General features: G+C 46.9%; 2 protein-coding genes across 2 annotated transcripts in view; one reads left to right on the top strand and one right to left on the bottom strand.

Moving 5' to 3' along the window:
• stam (signal transducing adaptor molecule (SH3 domain and ITAM motif) 1) overlaps positions 1 to 1,957 on the bottom strand; it is a 133,672-nt gene extending 131,715 nt beyond the window's left edge. Inside the window, exon 1 of the mRNA XM_038798036.1 lies at positions 1,928 to 1,957. Within this exon, the coding sequence (XP_038653964.1) occupies positions 1,928 to 1,937 (10 nt within the window). The 5' untranslated portion in view covers positions 1,938 to 1,957. The remainder of the gene's footprint in view (positions 1 to 1,927) is intronic.
• LOC119966418 (very-long-chain (3R)-3-hydroxyacyl-CoA dehydratase 1-like) overlaps positions 1 to 15,535 on the top strand; it is a 188,530-nt gene that overhangs the window by 31,892 nt on the left and 141,103 nt on the right. The gene's annotated exons all lie outside the window — the stretch shown is intronic.

The raw sequence follows: 15,535 nt of genomic DNA, 5'->3' as shown, positions 1-15,535 counted from the left end.
ACTAGTGGTGTTCCACAGGGATCAGTGCTGGGACATTTGCTGTTCATAGTATATATAAATGATTTGGAGGAAAATGTAACTTCTGATTAGTAAGTTTGCGGACGACACAAAGTTTGGTGGAATTGCGGATAGCGATGAGGACTGTCAGAGGATACAGCAAGATTTAGATTGTTTGGAGACTTGGGCGGCAAGATGGCAGATGGAGTTTAATTTGGATAAATGTGAGGTGATGCATTTTGGAAGGTCTAATACAGGTAGGGAATATACAGTGAATGGTAGAACCCTCAAGAGTATTGACAGTCAGAGAGATCTTGGTGTACAGGTCCACAGGTCACTGAAAGGGACAACACAGGTGGAGAAGGTAGTCAAGAAGGCATACGGCATGCTTGCCTTCATTGGCCGGGCCATTGGGTATAAGAATTGGCAAGTCATGTTGCAGCTGTATAGAACCTTAGTTAGGCCACACTTAGAGTATAGTGTCCAATTCTGGTCGCCACACTATCAGAAAGATGTGGAGGCTTTAGAGAGGGTGCAGAAGAGATTTACCAGGATGTTGCCTGGCATGGAGGGCATTCGAGGTTGAATAAATTTGTTTTGTTCTCACTGGAACGAAGAAGGTTGAGGGGTGACCTGATAGAGGTCGTCAAAATTATGAGGGGCATATACAGGAGTAGATAGTCGAAGATGTTTTCGCAGGGTAGAGGGTTCAATTACTGGGGGCATAGATTTAAGATGCAAGGGGCAAGGTTTAGAGGAGATGTGCGAGACAAGTTTTTTACACAGAGGGTAGTGGGTGCCTGGAACTCGCTACCGGAGGAGGTGGTGGAAGCAGGGACGATAGTGATGTTTAAGGGGCATCTTGCCAAATACATGAAAAGGATGGGAATAGAGGGATACGGTCCCCGGAAGTGTAGAAGATTTTAGTTTAGATGGGCAGCATGGTCGGCGCAGGCTTGGAGGGCCGAAGGGCCTGTTCTTGTGCTGTACTTTTCTTTGTTCTTTATTCTTTGTGCTGCGCGCATTTAGCTGCAACACCCTCAGTCCTGCATTGATTACGTCCTTCCTCATACTTTGTTTTGCTCTGCCTGAGGTTAGATTCCTGCCACCTTCTATACTCTCTGTTCTATTACATGGTCTGGAAACTTTACTCACTTCTGAGCCCTTGGCTCCTTTAACTAATTGAAAGTCCTTATCATTAACCTGCACTTCCACCCTCTCCTTTAACTTTGATTTAATTCTGGGCAGCACGGTGGCACAGTGGTTAGCATTGATGCCTCACGGCGCCAAGGTCCCAGGTTCGATCCCGGCTCTGGGACACTCTCCGTGTGGGGTTTGCACATTCCCCCCCGTGTTTGTGTTGGTTTCGCCCCCACAACACAAAGATGTGCAGCGTAGGTGGATTGGCCATGCTAAATCGCGCCTTAATTGGAAAAAATGAATTGGCTACTCTAAATTTATTTTTTTTGAACTTTGATTTAATTTCTTTAACTTTCAAAGAAGAAATAGTTTGAGCACAGTCAAGTTATATTGTTTTCAAACGGGCAATGTAGGGAAAATAAATCCAGAGTTCCTGGACCACGTAATTCAGAACCACGTAATGTCACAGCTGATGGTAAGTGCCGAGCTGCCCCAAATTGTAGAGGAGAAATTTGAAAGAGCGACCAAAGTGTTTTCTTTTCAATTTGTACAGTATAAGGAGAGGTTAGGATATCCAGAAATTCTCACCCTGACTACTTGTGATGATTTGATCATAAAGTAAGTGTTTTTTTCAGGGAAAAAACAGAATTACACTAAAACACAGAAATGGCATCACACGGTAACACTACTTTAAAACAGTTCCACAAGACCTTAACTATCCTCAAAGCTAACTTTCCCTTTTCTGTTCATCAGATCCTTATAGGTTTTAAAATCTATTGAATTCCTTTACCTTTTACCATCCCGTGCCCTTTGTTTCTCTTAAGATGTCCTCCGAGGTTGAGAGCAGCTGGTTCTTCAGGTTTGCCTTTGTTCACACTGCTTTCTGGAAATTCTGACCAGCGATTCCTGCTTCCTGCTGCGAGATGTAACAGTTACCTCCTCATGCAAGTTTCAGTATTCCCTTAAATGCATTCCTTCCCTTTGATTTCTCAATTGTCTCTTTAGAAATGCTTTCTACCCAGATTTCAGTGTTAATGTAAGCCTACTTGTGACAATAAAGATCATTATTTATTATTATTGATTAAATTCATTTATTCGCTTTTGCTCTTAGGATTAAAAGATAGTAAGCTTACCGTTTTCTTCCTTACCTACCTATACATTTCTTTCACTCCCTGCAGGTATTCATTCGAACCAAAACAACCCATTCAAATCTACTCCTGTGGTTGCCTTATGTAGACCTCTGTTTGAAGTCCCTTTAGGTTCATTGCCATGTCAGCCACTTATTATTACTTTAGATTCTCACAGTCACACTGTCTCATGCTTGAATACTTTTGTGAGGGCTACGAAGAATTCAGCACGAGTTGAAGGATAGAAAGAAATAACATTTATTTACAAATACATATACATACATATACATATACAAATACAACAACAGCAGCAACTTACTCCTCTCTAGCTGGTTCCAAACTGGCCAGCTTTATTTATGCAGGGAATCTGCTAATGATTTCCCCACCCTACCTCATTGGGGAAGCTCATACTCCCAAAGGATTGTGGAATTGCCATTAGTCCCCAGCCAGTGGTCAGCAGGCAGGTTATAACATCCCTCCCCCTAAAGTCCAAGGAATCCAACGAAGACCTTGGAGTCAAACTTGTTTTGCTGCAGGCCTCAACACCGACCATTTGCACGAGGCACTGGATCGGGAGGCATGTAACGAGACGGAGAACGGCGCGTCCATGGTGAACGGTGTAAAGGTTGTACATCCCCCGCCCGTGGGACTGAGGACTCCCCCTCTGAGGCGTCCCGTGTCTCCATCTCGGATTCGGAGTCCGCTGCCTCCGTCATCTCGCCGTCTCTATCTCCACACGATTCTGCACTCAAGCGCAGGCTTTGATTGCGGCACCAGAGGACGATTGTGAGGAATACTCTCCACTGTGTCTGGTCTCAGTGGCTGTAGAAATGAGCTCCGGGGGTGGGGAATCTTTGGGAGAGATGATCTTCTGGACCGAACGTGGTCTACATACTTGCGCTGGGGATGACCCTGGGCTTGCACCTGGTAAGATATAGGGCCCGCTCGGCAAAAGATAACATCAGGGACCCACTGGGCACCACCAACAGAATTTTGAACGAACACTGGGTCACCGGGTGCAAACTGCCGAATCGGCCGATGCTGAGAAAAACCATGTCCCTGCCGTTCTTGAGTGAGGCGTACTTTTGCACCAATGTCCTGGAAAACCATGCTAAGGTGGGTGCGAAGTCTCCGGCCCATTAGGAGTTTGGCGGGAGCTACCCCAGTCACCACATGGGGAGTGGTTCTGTGTTAAAACAAAAAATGAGCCAGTCTTGTGTCCATCGACCCGGAAGACTGCTTCTTTAGGCCTCGTTTGAATGTCTGCACTGCACGCTCCGCCAACCCATTGGAAGCCGAGTGGTATGGAGCGGTGCGGATATGGCGTATGTCGTTATCTTCATGAACCTCGCAAACTCCTGACTTGTGAATGGAGTGCTGTTGTCTGTGACCAGCACCTCGGGGAGGCCATGCAAACTGAAAGTCAAACGCATCTTCTTGATTGTTACGCAGGACATTGTGTTTACCATCTTATGCACCTCTAACCATTTAGACTGGACATCAATTAATAGCAGGAACATGGATGCTTGAAAAGGGCAGGCGAAATCCGCATGCAAGCGCGCCCAAGGCCGCCCTGGCCATTCCCAGTGATGTAGGGGCGCGACCGGTGGAGGCTTCTGATGCTCCTGGCAAATGGAGCAATTTTGGGTCACCTTCTCAATGTCGGTGTCCAGGCCTGACCACCAGACATAACTCTGGGCCAACATTTTAATTTTGGTCCCACCCGGATGCCCATTGTGCAAGTTCCTTAGTATCAGCTCCTGTCCTTTTCCGGGACAATCACATGCGTCCTCCACAAGAATTCTGACAGCTTGGAGGAAAATGCCTGCAACTCGCTATACGGGACTATGTGCCGAACCTTTGACAGGGCTGGCTCCGTCTGAGTCCACTCACAGATCTGTGATGCCGTAACAGGCCAGAAGTCCATAAAACGTAGGGTTGCAACCACCTCACCGGTCGTGGGGGTTGACATGGGGCCGGTCGATATAGGCAATCGGTTCAGTGCGTCAGCATTCGCTATTTGGGTTCCTGATTTGTGCTCCAGAGAATACTCGTAGGCAGCGAGCAACAAAGCCCAGCGCTGGATCCGTGCGGAAGCAGTGGACGGTATTGGCTTATCCTCTGAGTAAAGTCCCAGCAAAGGCTTATCATCAATCACGATAGTGAAGTGGCGGTCATACACATACTGGTGGAGGTGTTTCACTGCAAAGACCACCACCAGGCCCTCCTTCTCGATCTGCGCGTACTTCTTTTCCGCTACAGTCAATGTGCGGGAGGCGAAATCTATAGGCCACTCGGCCCCGTTCTCCATCTTGTGGGATAGGATGGCCCCAATACCATATGGGGATGCATCACACGTGATGAGCAAAGGCTTTCCAGGATCATAGTAGGTTAGTAACACAGACAACGACAATTATTGTTTTACCCGCCAAAAGTGGTTTCTTGCGGTTGACCCCAAACCCAGATGTGATTCTTCTTATGCAGTAGGAGCAGGGACTGGAGCCGCAGGAGGAGAAGGAGGAGCAGCAGGAGAAGCAGGAGCTCCCTGGCTGCTCACTCCTCTCTAGCTGATTCCAAACTGGCCAACTGTATTTATGCAGGGAACCTGCTAATGATTTCTCTGCCCCCCTCATTGGGGAAGTTCATACTCCCAAAGGATTGTAGGATTGCCATTCATCCCCAGCCAGTGGTAAGCAGGCAGGATATAACAAATACCATACTTAAAATTCTCCAACAGTTTAAAGAAATATGACAAGGCTATTACCAACAGAAAAATATTCCAATTTCTTTGTTTTCTTGAGATCAGGCTGAATGCAGACATTTCAACAGAAAGGAGAAAAAGCAAATAAGAGAAGCAAATAGGGAGTATGAAAATATATCGCCAGCCAGTTAAAAAGGGAATCCTGAAGTCTTTTATAGGCATATAAATAATAAAAAGGTGGTTAAAGGAGGAATTAGTGCCACTAAGGGACTAACTAGAAACTAGAGGGTTTACACTTTGTTGGAAAAGGCATATTAAATATGCTTTAATTCCGCTTTAATTCCTCCACCAGAGCTTTCCCTGTCTCCAGCAACCACCCCCATATATCAGATCTCTTTTCTTCTCCCAACTGATCATAAGATAGCATCCTGTCCATCAGTGTGGGTTTAAAGTTAGTTCTTTGCGAGCAAAGTCCCGCACCTACAGATACAGATATAAATTCTTGATTTCTCGAGGAATTAAGGGCCATGGGGAGAGAGCGGGTAAATGGAGTTGAAATCAACCATGATTGAATGGTGGAGTGGACTCGATGGGCCGAATGGCCTTACTTCCGCTCCTATGTCTTATGGTCTTATGGTCTTATACCTAAATGTGCTCCCCCTTGGGAGATTAAATTTTTGTATCATCTCCTCCAGTCCCGCAAACATACATTCTACAAACAGATCCCTCAACCTCTTTGTGGTATTATCATAAATGTAAAGGACTTCCGGTGGCGGCCATGGAGGAGTAGGTCACACATTTGATAGCTCCCGCCTGTGACGGACTTTTGGACTTTTTTCTCCCGGTGTTTTCCGGATTTTATTGGATGAATCGGTGGAGAGTGAAACGGTGAGGAGAAATCCCCCTCCAGTGTATGGAGAATTGGACCAGAAGTAGCCATGTATGAAGACAAAGTTCTACAAGAAAGACGCGAGCAGAGCTGGCAACGCGGGAAAGCATGGTGGAGAAGCAGGGCCGCGGGGAGACGGCACAGTGGTCGACGGAGCAGTGGGTGAAGTTTTTTTGAAGATTGCTTCGCCAAGTTTAAGAAGGACACGCTAGACCTGATCAAGGCTTCGATTGATCAGGTGGTGCAGATTCAAGAAATTCACGGACGTGCGATCCAGGAGGTTGGGAAAAAGGTGTCCGAGCACGAGGAATACATAACCGTGCTGGAGACCAAGGTGGAGATGATGAATGACCACCAGAAAAGAATAGAGGAGAAGCTGGAGGACTTGGAGAATAGGTCCAGGAGGCGGAACCTGAGAATTGTCGGCCTCCCTGAGGCCAGTGAGGAATCGGATGCGAGGGCCTATGTGACGAACATGCTAGAGAATTTGATGAGGGCTGAGGTGTTCCCTCGGCCACTGGAGGTGGATAGAGCGCACAGAGCCCTTGCGAAGAAGCCCCGAGCGAACAAGCCACCAAGGGCGATGGTGGTACATATGCAGCAAATCCTGGACAAGGAACACGTTCTGCGTTGGGCCAAAAAAGAATGGAGCAGTAGGTGGGAGAGTTGTGAGCTGCGCATTTATCAAGACCTGGGCACGGATTTGGCCAAGAGGCGAGCCAGGTTTAATCGGACCAAATCGGCCCTTGAGGTTCGGGACGTTGCACCCAGCGCGTCTGTGGGTCACATATGAAGACCGGGAATTTTATTTTGAAACACCAGATGATGCATTGACTTCCATCAAGGGAAAAAGACTGGATGTGAACTAAAGACACTGAAACCTTGGGGAGAGTACTGCAATGGCAATTTGTTGACAATCACTCTTGTGCTGCTTTGAATAAATAGTATTGTGGTGATTTTGTATCAGTGTAGATGCAATACAACTGAGCAAGCACTAGAGGGAGCACGGGAGAGCTATAGATACAGAGGGACAGGAAGTGAAGACACACTTCACAGAAGGGAGAACTGGGAGCAGGACAAGCAGGCAGCATTTGAGGTAGCTGTAAGTTAAGCTCTGAAGACAGAACAAATTCACAATAAAGCATCTTCTCCAACTTTGAGACTACGAGCTTTATTAAGACACAAGGAACAACACATGGTACCAGGCGTAGCTTCAGAGGCTTAATACAAGAGTACTCAGAAAGACCAAAATGGCATGGAAACCTCCTACTGGACATTCGACTTGGGAAGACCGCGCTTATTCGAGGATGTGGGTTCGATGCCCACCTCAGCTGAACATGACCAGTAATGTAAGAAATGTCTGGAAAATATTTAAACAAATGTTCGATTTTTATATCATAGCTAATGATTTAGCAGCCGCCTCAGACGAAATGAAAATAGCACTGCTCATCGCAGGACATGAAGCTAGAAAAGTATATAATGGATTTAAATACTCAAAAGCTGAAGACAGCAACAACTTACAAATAATACTAAAAAAATTTGAAGAGTACTGTATGAAATTTGAACAGCACTGTATGCTCAGAGGCCAAACTGCACAGAGACTGAGTGATGCAAAACTCAAACAATCACCATCAGAACAGAAAGGGTTCAGTCACGAAATCGCGAGTGAAAAGTACAGATCAAAAGGAAGAATGAATTTTTCACAGAGACAAAACGCTGAGGTCCAGTTCAAATCAAAAGGAAAAAGTAACATGAACTTTTCACATAGACAAAACGCTGAAATCCAGTTGAGATCAAAAGGAAGAAGTAACTTGAATTTTTCACAAAGCCAAAACGCTGAAATCCAGTACAGATCGAAAGGAAAAGGTAACTTACAACTTTCAGAAAGAAAAAATGCTGAAATCCGCAATAAAATGGCGTCGGAACACATTTTACAGTCTCTGGGACACAGAGAACGAAAGTCTGCGTCTTCCCATGCGCAGGAAACAGAAGCTGTGCATGCGCAGTTACAATCACCCGTTTTGCAATCTGCGCATGCGCAGTTTAAAGAATTTCTTGTTGCTGATAGTTATGCGCATGCGCGGCTTGGACACAAAACCACACAGTAAAGGAAGGCCGATTTGCGCATGCGTGATTGATTCCTACACATGACGTCACGAGCGTCATGACGTCTGAGGATCCGGACCACGCCCATTTAAAAGGGAAATGCCCAAAAATTGAAAACAAGATATTTAAAGCTGTAAAACCAAATTTTCTTGCCTCTGAAGACAGAAAAACGCCTGAACTTAAACCAGCAGTTGAAAATAAATCTCACAACACCCTGGAAAAAGCAGTCTGCACCGCCCAAAGTGAAGAGAACAAAAAAAAATCCGAAACAATAAAAGATGATTTGTTTTTCAAACAATACTACTCAGACAAGGCTGAGTTATTCGGATATGCTGATCACAGCATCAGCGACACGGTCGCAAAGCTCAACACGAATCTACTCGTGGTAGATGAATCCAACACCATGGTGCCGTGGCAGATACATTGGATGACAGCAATACCCAAGACGAAGACGACGCCACACAGAGAGCACAGAAAGGCTCCACAGTGAGAGTGATGAAAGACTCCAAAAGGGAAGCAAGCAAACACTCCCTGGCGGACACCATGCATGAACAAGACCATGAAGGTCAACCCGCCGTATCTGAGCAACCGCAAGCAGACTATGAAAGTCTACCAAGCTCACATAATCAAGAAGAAGACAATGTACATCTACCCACTGCATGCGAAAACAGTGACAAGGTGATCACACTCGACATACAGGAGGTACAGGATCACAGCGAGACTGACAGTTCTCAGCTTGTCTGTACAGAAGCACAGAGTAGGGCCACCCAAGAGTCCAGTGAGACCACGCCAATAGAAACCATGCAGATTTTGACTCCAGAAGAGGAGCACCAAGAGTCCAGTGAGACCACGTCAATAGACACCATGAAGGTTTTGACTCCGGAAGAAAAGCACCAAGAGTCCAGAGAGACCACATCAATAGAAACCATGAAGATTTTGACTCCGGAAGAGGAGCACCAAGAGTCCAGAGAGACCGCGTCAAATGAAATCGTGAAGAATTTGACTCCAGAAGAGGAGCACCAAGAAAGCAAAGACGAGGCATCAAATCCACCACAAATGACTGATGTCACCAGCATCAATGCAACATCAGATCATTCTCACCATTCTCGAGACGAAACGTTTAATGCAACAGATTCCACAAAGGACATTCGCACCAATAACTATGACAGTGACTCAAATTATCCGCACGGGACACTCATTGAGCATAACAAGAACAATAAAAATCGCAAGAGGCACTGCAGAAACAAGAACAACAACAGCACCAACAAAAACTACAAGCACAATGACAAAAACTACAAGAAGAACAACAAAACCAACAAGAAGCATAACAAAGATAGCGACAACAACAAAGACAGAAACGACAAAAACAGCAACAAGAACGGCAATGAAAACAACAAAGACAGGAACGACAGAAACAACAGCAATGAAACAACGACTTGTACAAAATGGTACAACTCTGCACTTGAAGGACAATGCCACAGCACACTGCAAAGCAATGACAAGACTACAAACATGCCATGGGATGACAACGAATCTCACAAACTCACATCTGCTCCAGAACAAGCAAGCACACCAGCTTTCAAGGCAGATGACATACTAAATTGATACCACAAATAAAGAAAAAAGTCCATGTCAGTCAACATCAGTGGTTCGACCATGCAAACACCATGGGATGACGTATTGGTTACTTAAAATAACGAGAACACTGACAACATTCACAACAGAGTTGCAATATCAATATCACCACGTCAACAACAAAAAAAGAAAAATCTCAGTGAACAAATTCATCAAGTTTAGACTCATAAATGTTTTTATTAAGATTGGACTCATACATATAAATTGACATTGTAAAATATGCAATAGCACCATCACTTATATAGATACACATATCATAAGTAATTGTTTTGTACAATTTTTTTTAATGATGTACAGAAAATATGTAAAGAAAAAGGGGGATGTGGTGATTGTGTATCAGTGTAGATGCAATACAACTGAGCAACCACTAGAGGGAGCACGGGAGAGCTATAAATACAGAGGGACAGGAAGTGAGGACACACTTCACAGAAGGAAGAACTGGGAGCAGGACAAGCAGGCAGCATTTGAGGTAGCTGTAAGTTAAGCTCTGAAGACAGAACAAATTCACAATAAAGCATCTTCTCCAACTTTGAGACTACGAGCTTTATTAAGACACAAGGAACAAGTATTATGTGCAATAAGGGGCTGTTTCCTTGGCTAAAGTTTACTTTGTCTTACTGGGAGCTGGGGGGAGGGTGGGGGGGAGGTTGTGGTTCTTTTTTCTGTGGTTGTTTTTACACTGTTTTTTCTGCTGTGTGTTTACTGGGGAATGTGATGCTTTGAATATATATGTCCAAGTGAGGGGGAGAAGTGAGAGAACATAGAACATAGAACGATACAGCGCAGTACAGGCCCGTCGGCCCACGATGTTGCATCGACATGGGAAGTCAAAAACTAAAGGCCATTATCATCCATATACTTATCCAATAAACTGTTAAATGCCCTCAATGTTGGCGAGTTCACTACTGTTGCAGGTAGGGCATTCCACCGCCTCACCACTCTTTGCGTAAAAAACCTACCTCTGACGTCTTTCCTGTATCTATTACCCCTCAATTTAAGGCTATGTCCCCTCGTGCTAGCCACCTCCATCCGCGGGAGAAGGCTCTCGCTGTCCACCCTATCTAACCCTCTGATCATTTTGTATGCCTCTATTAAGTCACCTCTTAACCTTCTTCTCTCTAATGAGAACAACCTCAAGTCCATCAGCCTTTCCTCATAAGATTTTCCCTCCATACCAGGCAACATCCTGGTAAATCTCCTCTGCACCCGTTCCAAAGCTTCCACGTCCTTCCTATAATGAGGCGACCAGAACTGTACGCAATACTCCAAATGCGGGCGTACCAGAGTTTTGTACAGCTGCAACATGACCTCATGGCTCCGGAACTCAATCCCTCTACCAATAAAGGCCAACACACCATAGGCCTTCTTCACAACCCTATCAACCTGGGTGGCAACTTTCAGGGATCTATGTACATGGACACCGAGATCCCTCTGCTCATCCACACTGCCAAGAATTTTACCATTAGCCAAATATTCCGCATTCCTGTTTTTCTTTCCAAAGTGAATCACCTCACACTTCTCTACATTAAACTCCATTTGCCACCTCTCAGCCCAGCTCTGCAGCTTATCTATGTCCCTCTGTAACCTGCAACATCCTTCCACACTGTCTACAACTCCACCGACTTTAGTGTCGTCTGCAAATTTACTCACCCAACCTTCTGTGCCCTCCTCTAGGTCATTTATAAAAATGACAAACAGCAACGGCCCCAGAACAGATCCTTGTGGTACGCCACTCGTAACTGAACTCCATTCTGAACATTTGCCATCAACCACCACCCTCTGTCTTCTTTCAACTAGCCAATTTCTGATCCACATCTCTAAATCACCCTCAATCCCCAGCCTCCGTATTTTCTGCAATAGCCGACCGTGGGGAACCTTATCAAACGCTTTACTGAAATTCATATACACCACATCAACCGCTCTACCCTCATCTACCTGTTCAGTCACCTTCTCAAAGAACTCGATAAGGTTTGTGAGGCATGATCTACCCTTCACAAAACCATGCTGACTATCCCTAATCATATTATTCCTATCTAGATGATTATAAATCGTATCTCTTATAATCCTCTCCAAGACTTTACCCACAACAGACGTGAGGCTCACCGGCCTATAGTTACCGGGGTTATCTCTACTCCCCTTCTTGAACAAAGGGACCACATTTGCTATCCTCCAGTCCTCTGGCACTATTCCTGTAGCCAATGATGACATAAAAATCAAAGCCAAAGGCTCAGCAATCTCTTTCCTGGCTTCCCAGAGAATCCTAGGATAAATCCCATCAGGCCCCGGGGACTTATCTATTTTCACCTTGTCCAGAATTGCCAACACTTCTTCCCTACGCACCTCAATGCCATCTATTCTAATAGCCTGGGTCTCAGCATTCTCCTCCACAACATTATCTTTTTCCTGAGTGAATACTGACGAAAAGTATTCATTTAGTATCTCGCTTATCTCCTCAGCCTCCACACACAACTTCCCACCACTGTCCTTGATTGGCCCTACTCTTACCCTAGTCATTCTTTTATTCCTGACATACCTATAGAAAGCTTTTGGGTTTTCCTTGATCCTACCTGCCAATGACTTCTCATGTCCCCTCCTTGCTCGTCTCAGCTCTCTCTTTAGATCCCTCCTCGCTTCCTTGTAACTATCAAGCGCCCCAACTGAAACTTCACGCCTCATCTTCACATAGGCCTCCTTCTTCCTCTTAACAAGAGATTCCACTTCTTTGGTAAACCACGGTTCCCTCGCTCTACCCCTTCCTCCCTGCCTGACTGGTACGTACTTATCAAGAACACGCAATAGCTGTTCCTTGAACAAGCTGCACATATCCAGTGTGCCCAACCCTTGCAGCCTACGTCTCCAACCTACACATCCTAAGTCATGTCTAATGGCATCATAATTGCCCTTCCCCCAGCTATAACTCTTGCCCTGCGGGGTATACTTATCCCTTTCCATCACTAACGTAAAGGTCACCGAATTGTGGTCACTGTTTCCAAAGTGCTCACCTACCTCCAGATCTAACACCTGGCCTGGTTCATTACCCAAAACCAAATCCAATGTGGCCTCGCCTCTTGTTGGCCTGTCAACATATTGTGTCAGGAAACCCTCCTGCACACATTGTACAAAGAACGACCCATCTAATGTACACGAACTATATCTTTTCCAGTCAATATTTGGAAAGTTAAAGTCTCCCATAACAACTACCCTGTTACTTTCGCTCTTTTCCAGAATCATCTTCGCCATCCTTTCCTCTACATCCCTAGAACTATTAGGTGGCCTGTAGAAAACTCCCAACAGGGTGACCTCTCCTTTCCTGTTTCTAACCTCAGCCCATACTACCTAGGAAGAAGAGTCTCCATCTCCATCTAAATTTAGATTAGCCAATAATTTTTTCCAATTAAGGGGCAATTTAGCGTGGCCAATCAACCTACTCTGCACATTTTTGGGTTGTGGGGGCGAAACCCACGCAGACACGGGGAGAACGTGCAAACTCCACACGGACAGTGACCCAGAGCTGGGATCTTAGCGCCGTGAGGCGGTTGTGCTAACCACTAGGCCACCATGCTGCCCCAAAGTGAGAGAACAATGGGGAGACAATCTGTTTGGTGCCCTGGGTGAGAGCTATCAGATCATCTGACTCACGGAAGCCCAGTGGGGGTGGGTGGGGGGGGGGGGGGGGGGGGGGGCGAGCAGGTGATAAGTTTGAGCTTGATATGGGAGGGTTGGGTTTCTGGTGCTGTTACCAGGGGGGAGGGGGGGAGCTGCTTTGCTGACAGGGGAGGAACTGTTACGAGGGAACAAATGGAAGGTCGGGGACGGAGGATGCCCGAGGACGGGCTCAAGGAGGCCAGGGTTGCGAGTAGGAGGCTGGCCTGAAAAGGGTGATGGCTAGTCGGCAAGGGGGGGGGCGGGGGGGGGGGGGGGGGGGGGGGGGCGGAAGAGTCCCCTCAACCAGGCTGATTAAATGGAATGTCAGAGGGCTGAATGGACCAGTCAAGAGAACTCGCGTGTTCGCGCATTTGAGGGAGCTGAAGGCAGACGTCGCAATGCTACAAGCGACACATAAAGGTTACAAACCAGACTAGATTGAAGAAGGGGTGGGTTGGCCAAGTATTCCACTCAGGGCTGGACTCAAATGCCAGAAGGGTAGCCATTTTGATTAATAAATGCGTGGCATTCGAGGCAGGGAGAATCGTGTCAGATATGGGGGGGGGGGCAGGGGGCAATGGTGAATGAGAAGCTGGAGGGGGTGCGGGTGGTACGCATGAACATACATGCTCCGAATTGAGATGATGTGGACAATGAGGCGAGTGTTAGGTATGATCCCAGACTTAGAGTCACAAAACTTGATCATGGGCGGAGATTTTCACACAGTCATTGATCCGGAATTGGACCGATCAAAATCAAGGACAGGGAGGGTGCCAGCCGCGGCAAAGGAATTGAAGGGGTTTATGGAACAGATGGGGGGGAGTAGACCCATGGAGGTCTGCGTGGCCAAGCGCGAAGGAGTTTTCTTTATTCTCACATGTCCACAAGGTATACTCTCGGATCAACTTTTTTGTTCTGAGCAGGGCGCCAATACCGAAGGTGGTGGATACTGAGTACTTGGCAATCGCAGTGTCGGATCATGCCCCACATTGGGTGGATTTACAGGTTAGTTTGGAGAGAGAACAATGCCCGCTATGGAGGCTGGATGTGGGGTTGTTAGCAGACAAAGAGGTCTGGGGCGGGTGAACACGTCCATCCAGAACTACCTGGAAACGCATGATACGGGGGAGGTCTCTGCAGCAACGGTCTGAGAAGCTTTGAAGGCAGTGGTCAGAGGGAAATTAATCTCGATACGGGCCCACAGAGAAAAGGTGGAATGGGCTGAGAGGGACAGGTTAGTTGAGGAGATACTCCAGGTGGACAGGAGATACTCGGAGGCCCCGGATGCGGGGCTACTGAGGGGGCGGCGGAGGTTACAGGTGGAGTTTGGGCTGTTGACTGTAGGGAAGGCGGTGGAACAGCTGAGGAAGGCAAGGGGGGGCTATGAGTACGGGGAAACGGCAAGCAGAATGTACGCGCACCAACTCAGAAAAAAGGAGGTAGCCAGGGAGATAGGGAGAGTAAAGGGTAGAGGTGGGATCACGGTCCTGGAGATATTGAGCCCACTGCTGGTGAGCACATTTAATGAAGCAAGAGAGATGGGAGTCCTCCCCCCAACAATGTTGCAGGCCTCGATTTCATTGATCCTGAAACGGGGAAGGGTCCGGAACAATGCGGGTCGATTGCTCTACTGAATGTGGATGCCAAACTGCTGACTAAGATACTGGCCACAAGATAGAGGGTTGTGTCCCGGGGGTTATAGGGGAAGACCAGATGGGATTTGTAAAGGGCAGGCAACTCACAGCCAATGTTCGAAGGCTTTTAAATGTTATTATGATGCCCTCAGAAGGAGGGGAGATGGAAGTGGTGGTCGCGATGAATGCGGAGAAGGCTTTGATCGGGTGGAGTGGGATTACCTGTGGGAAGCGCTGGGAAGGTTTGGATGTGGTGAGGGCTTTATTGACTGGGTGCAGTTGCTCTATCAGGCACCAGTAGTGAGTGTGCGTACAAACCGGTTGAGGTTGGGGTATTTTAAACTGCACCGAGGGACAAGACAAGGGTGTCCCCTCTCCCCGCTATTGTTTGCTCTGGCCATAGAGCCATTGGCCATGGCGTTAAGAGTCTCTAGGAACTGGAAAGGGCTGGTTCGGGGGAGGGGGGGGGGGGGGGGCGTTGAGCACCGGGTCTCGCTTTACGCAGATGACCTGCTCTTGTATATTTCAGACCCATTGGAGGGGATGGGGGAAGTTATGCGGATCCTCGGGGAATTTGGTAATTTTTCGGGGCATAAATTGAACATGGGGAAAAATTAGATGTTCGCGATACAGGTGAGAGGGCAGGAGAAGGGACTGGGAG

The sequence above is a fragment of the Scyliorhinus canicula genome, chromosome 5, assembly GCF_902713615.1.
Source record: "Scyliorhinus canicula chromosome 5, sScyCan1.1, whole genome shotgun sequence".
NCBI classification, from domain to species: domain Eukaryota; kingdom Metazoa; phylum Chordata; class Chondrichthyes; order Carcharhiniformes; family Scyliorhinidae; genus Scyliorhinus; species Scyliorhinus canicula.
This window is presented reverse-complemented; position numbering and strand designations above follow the sequence as displayed.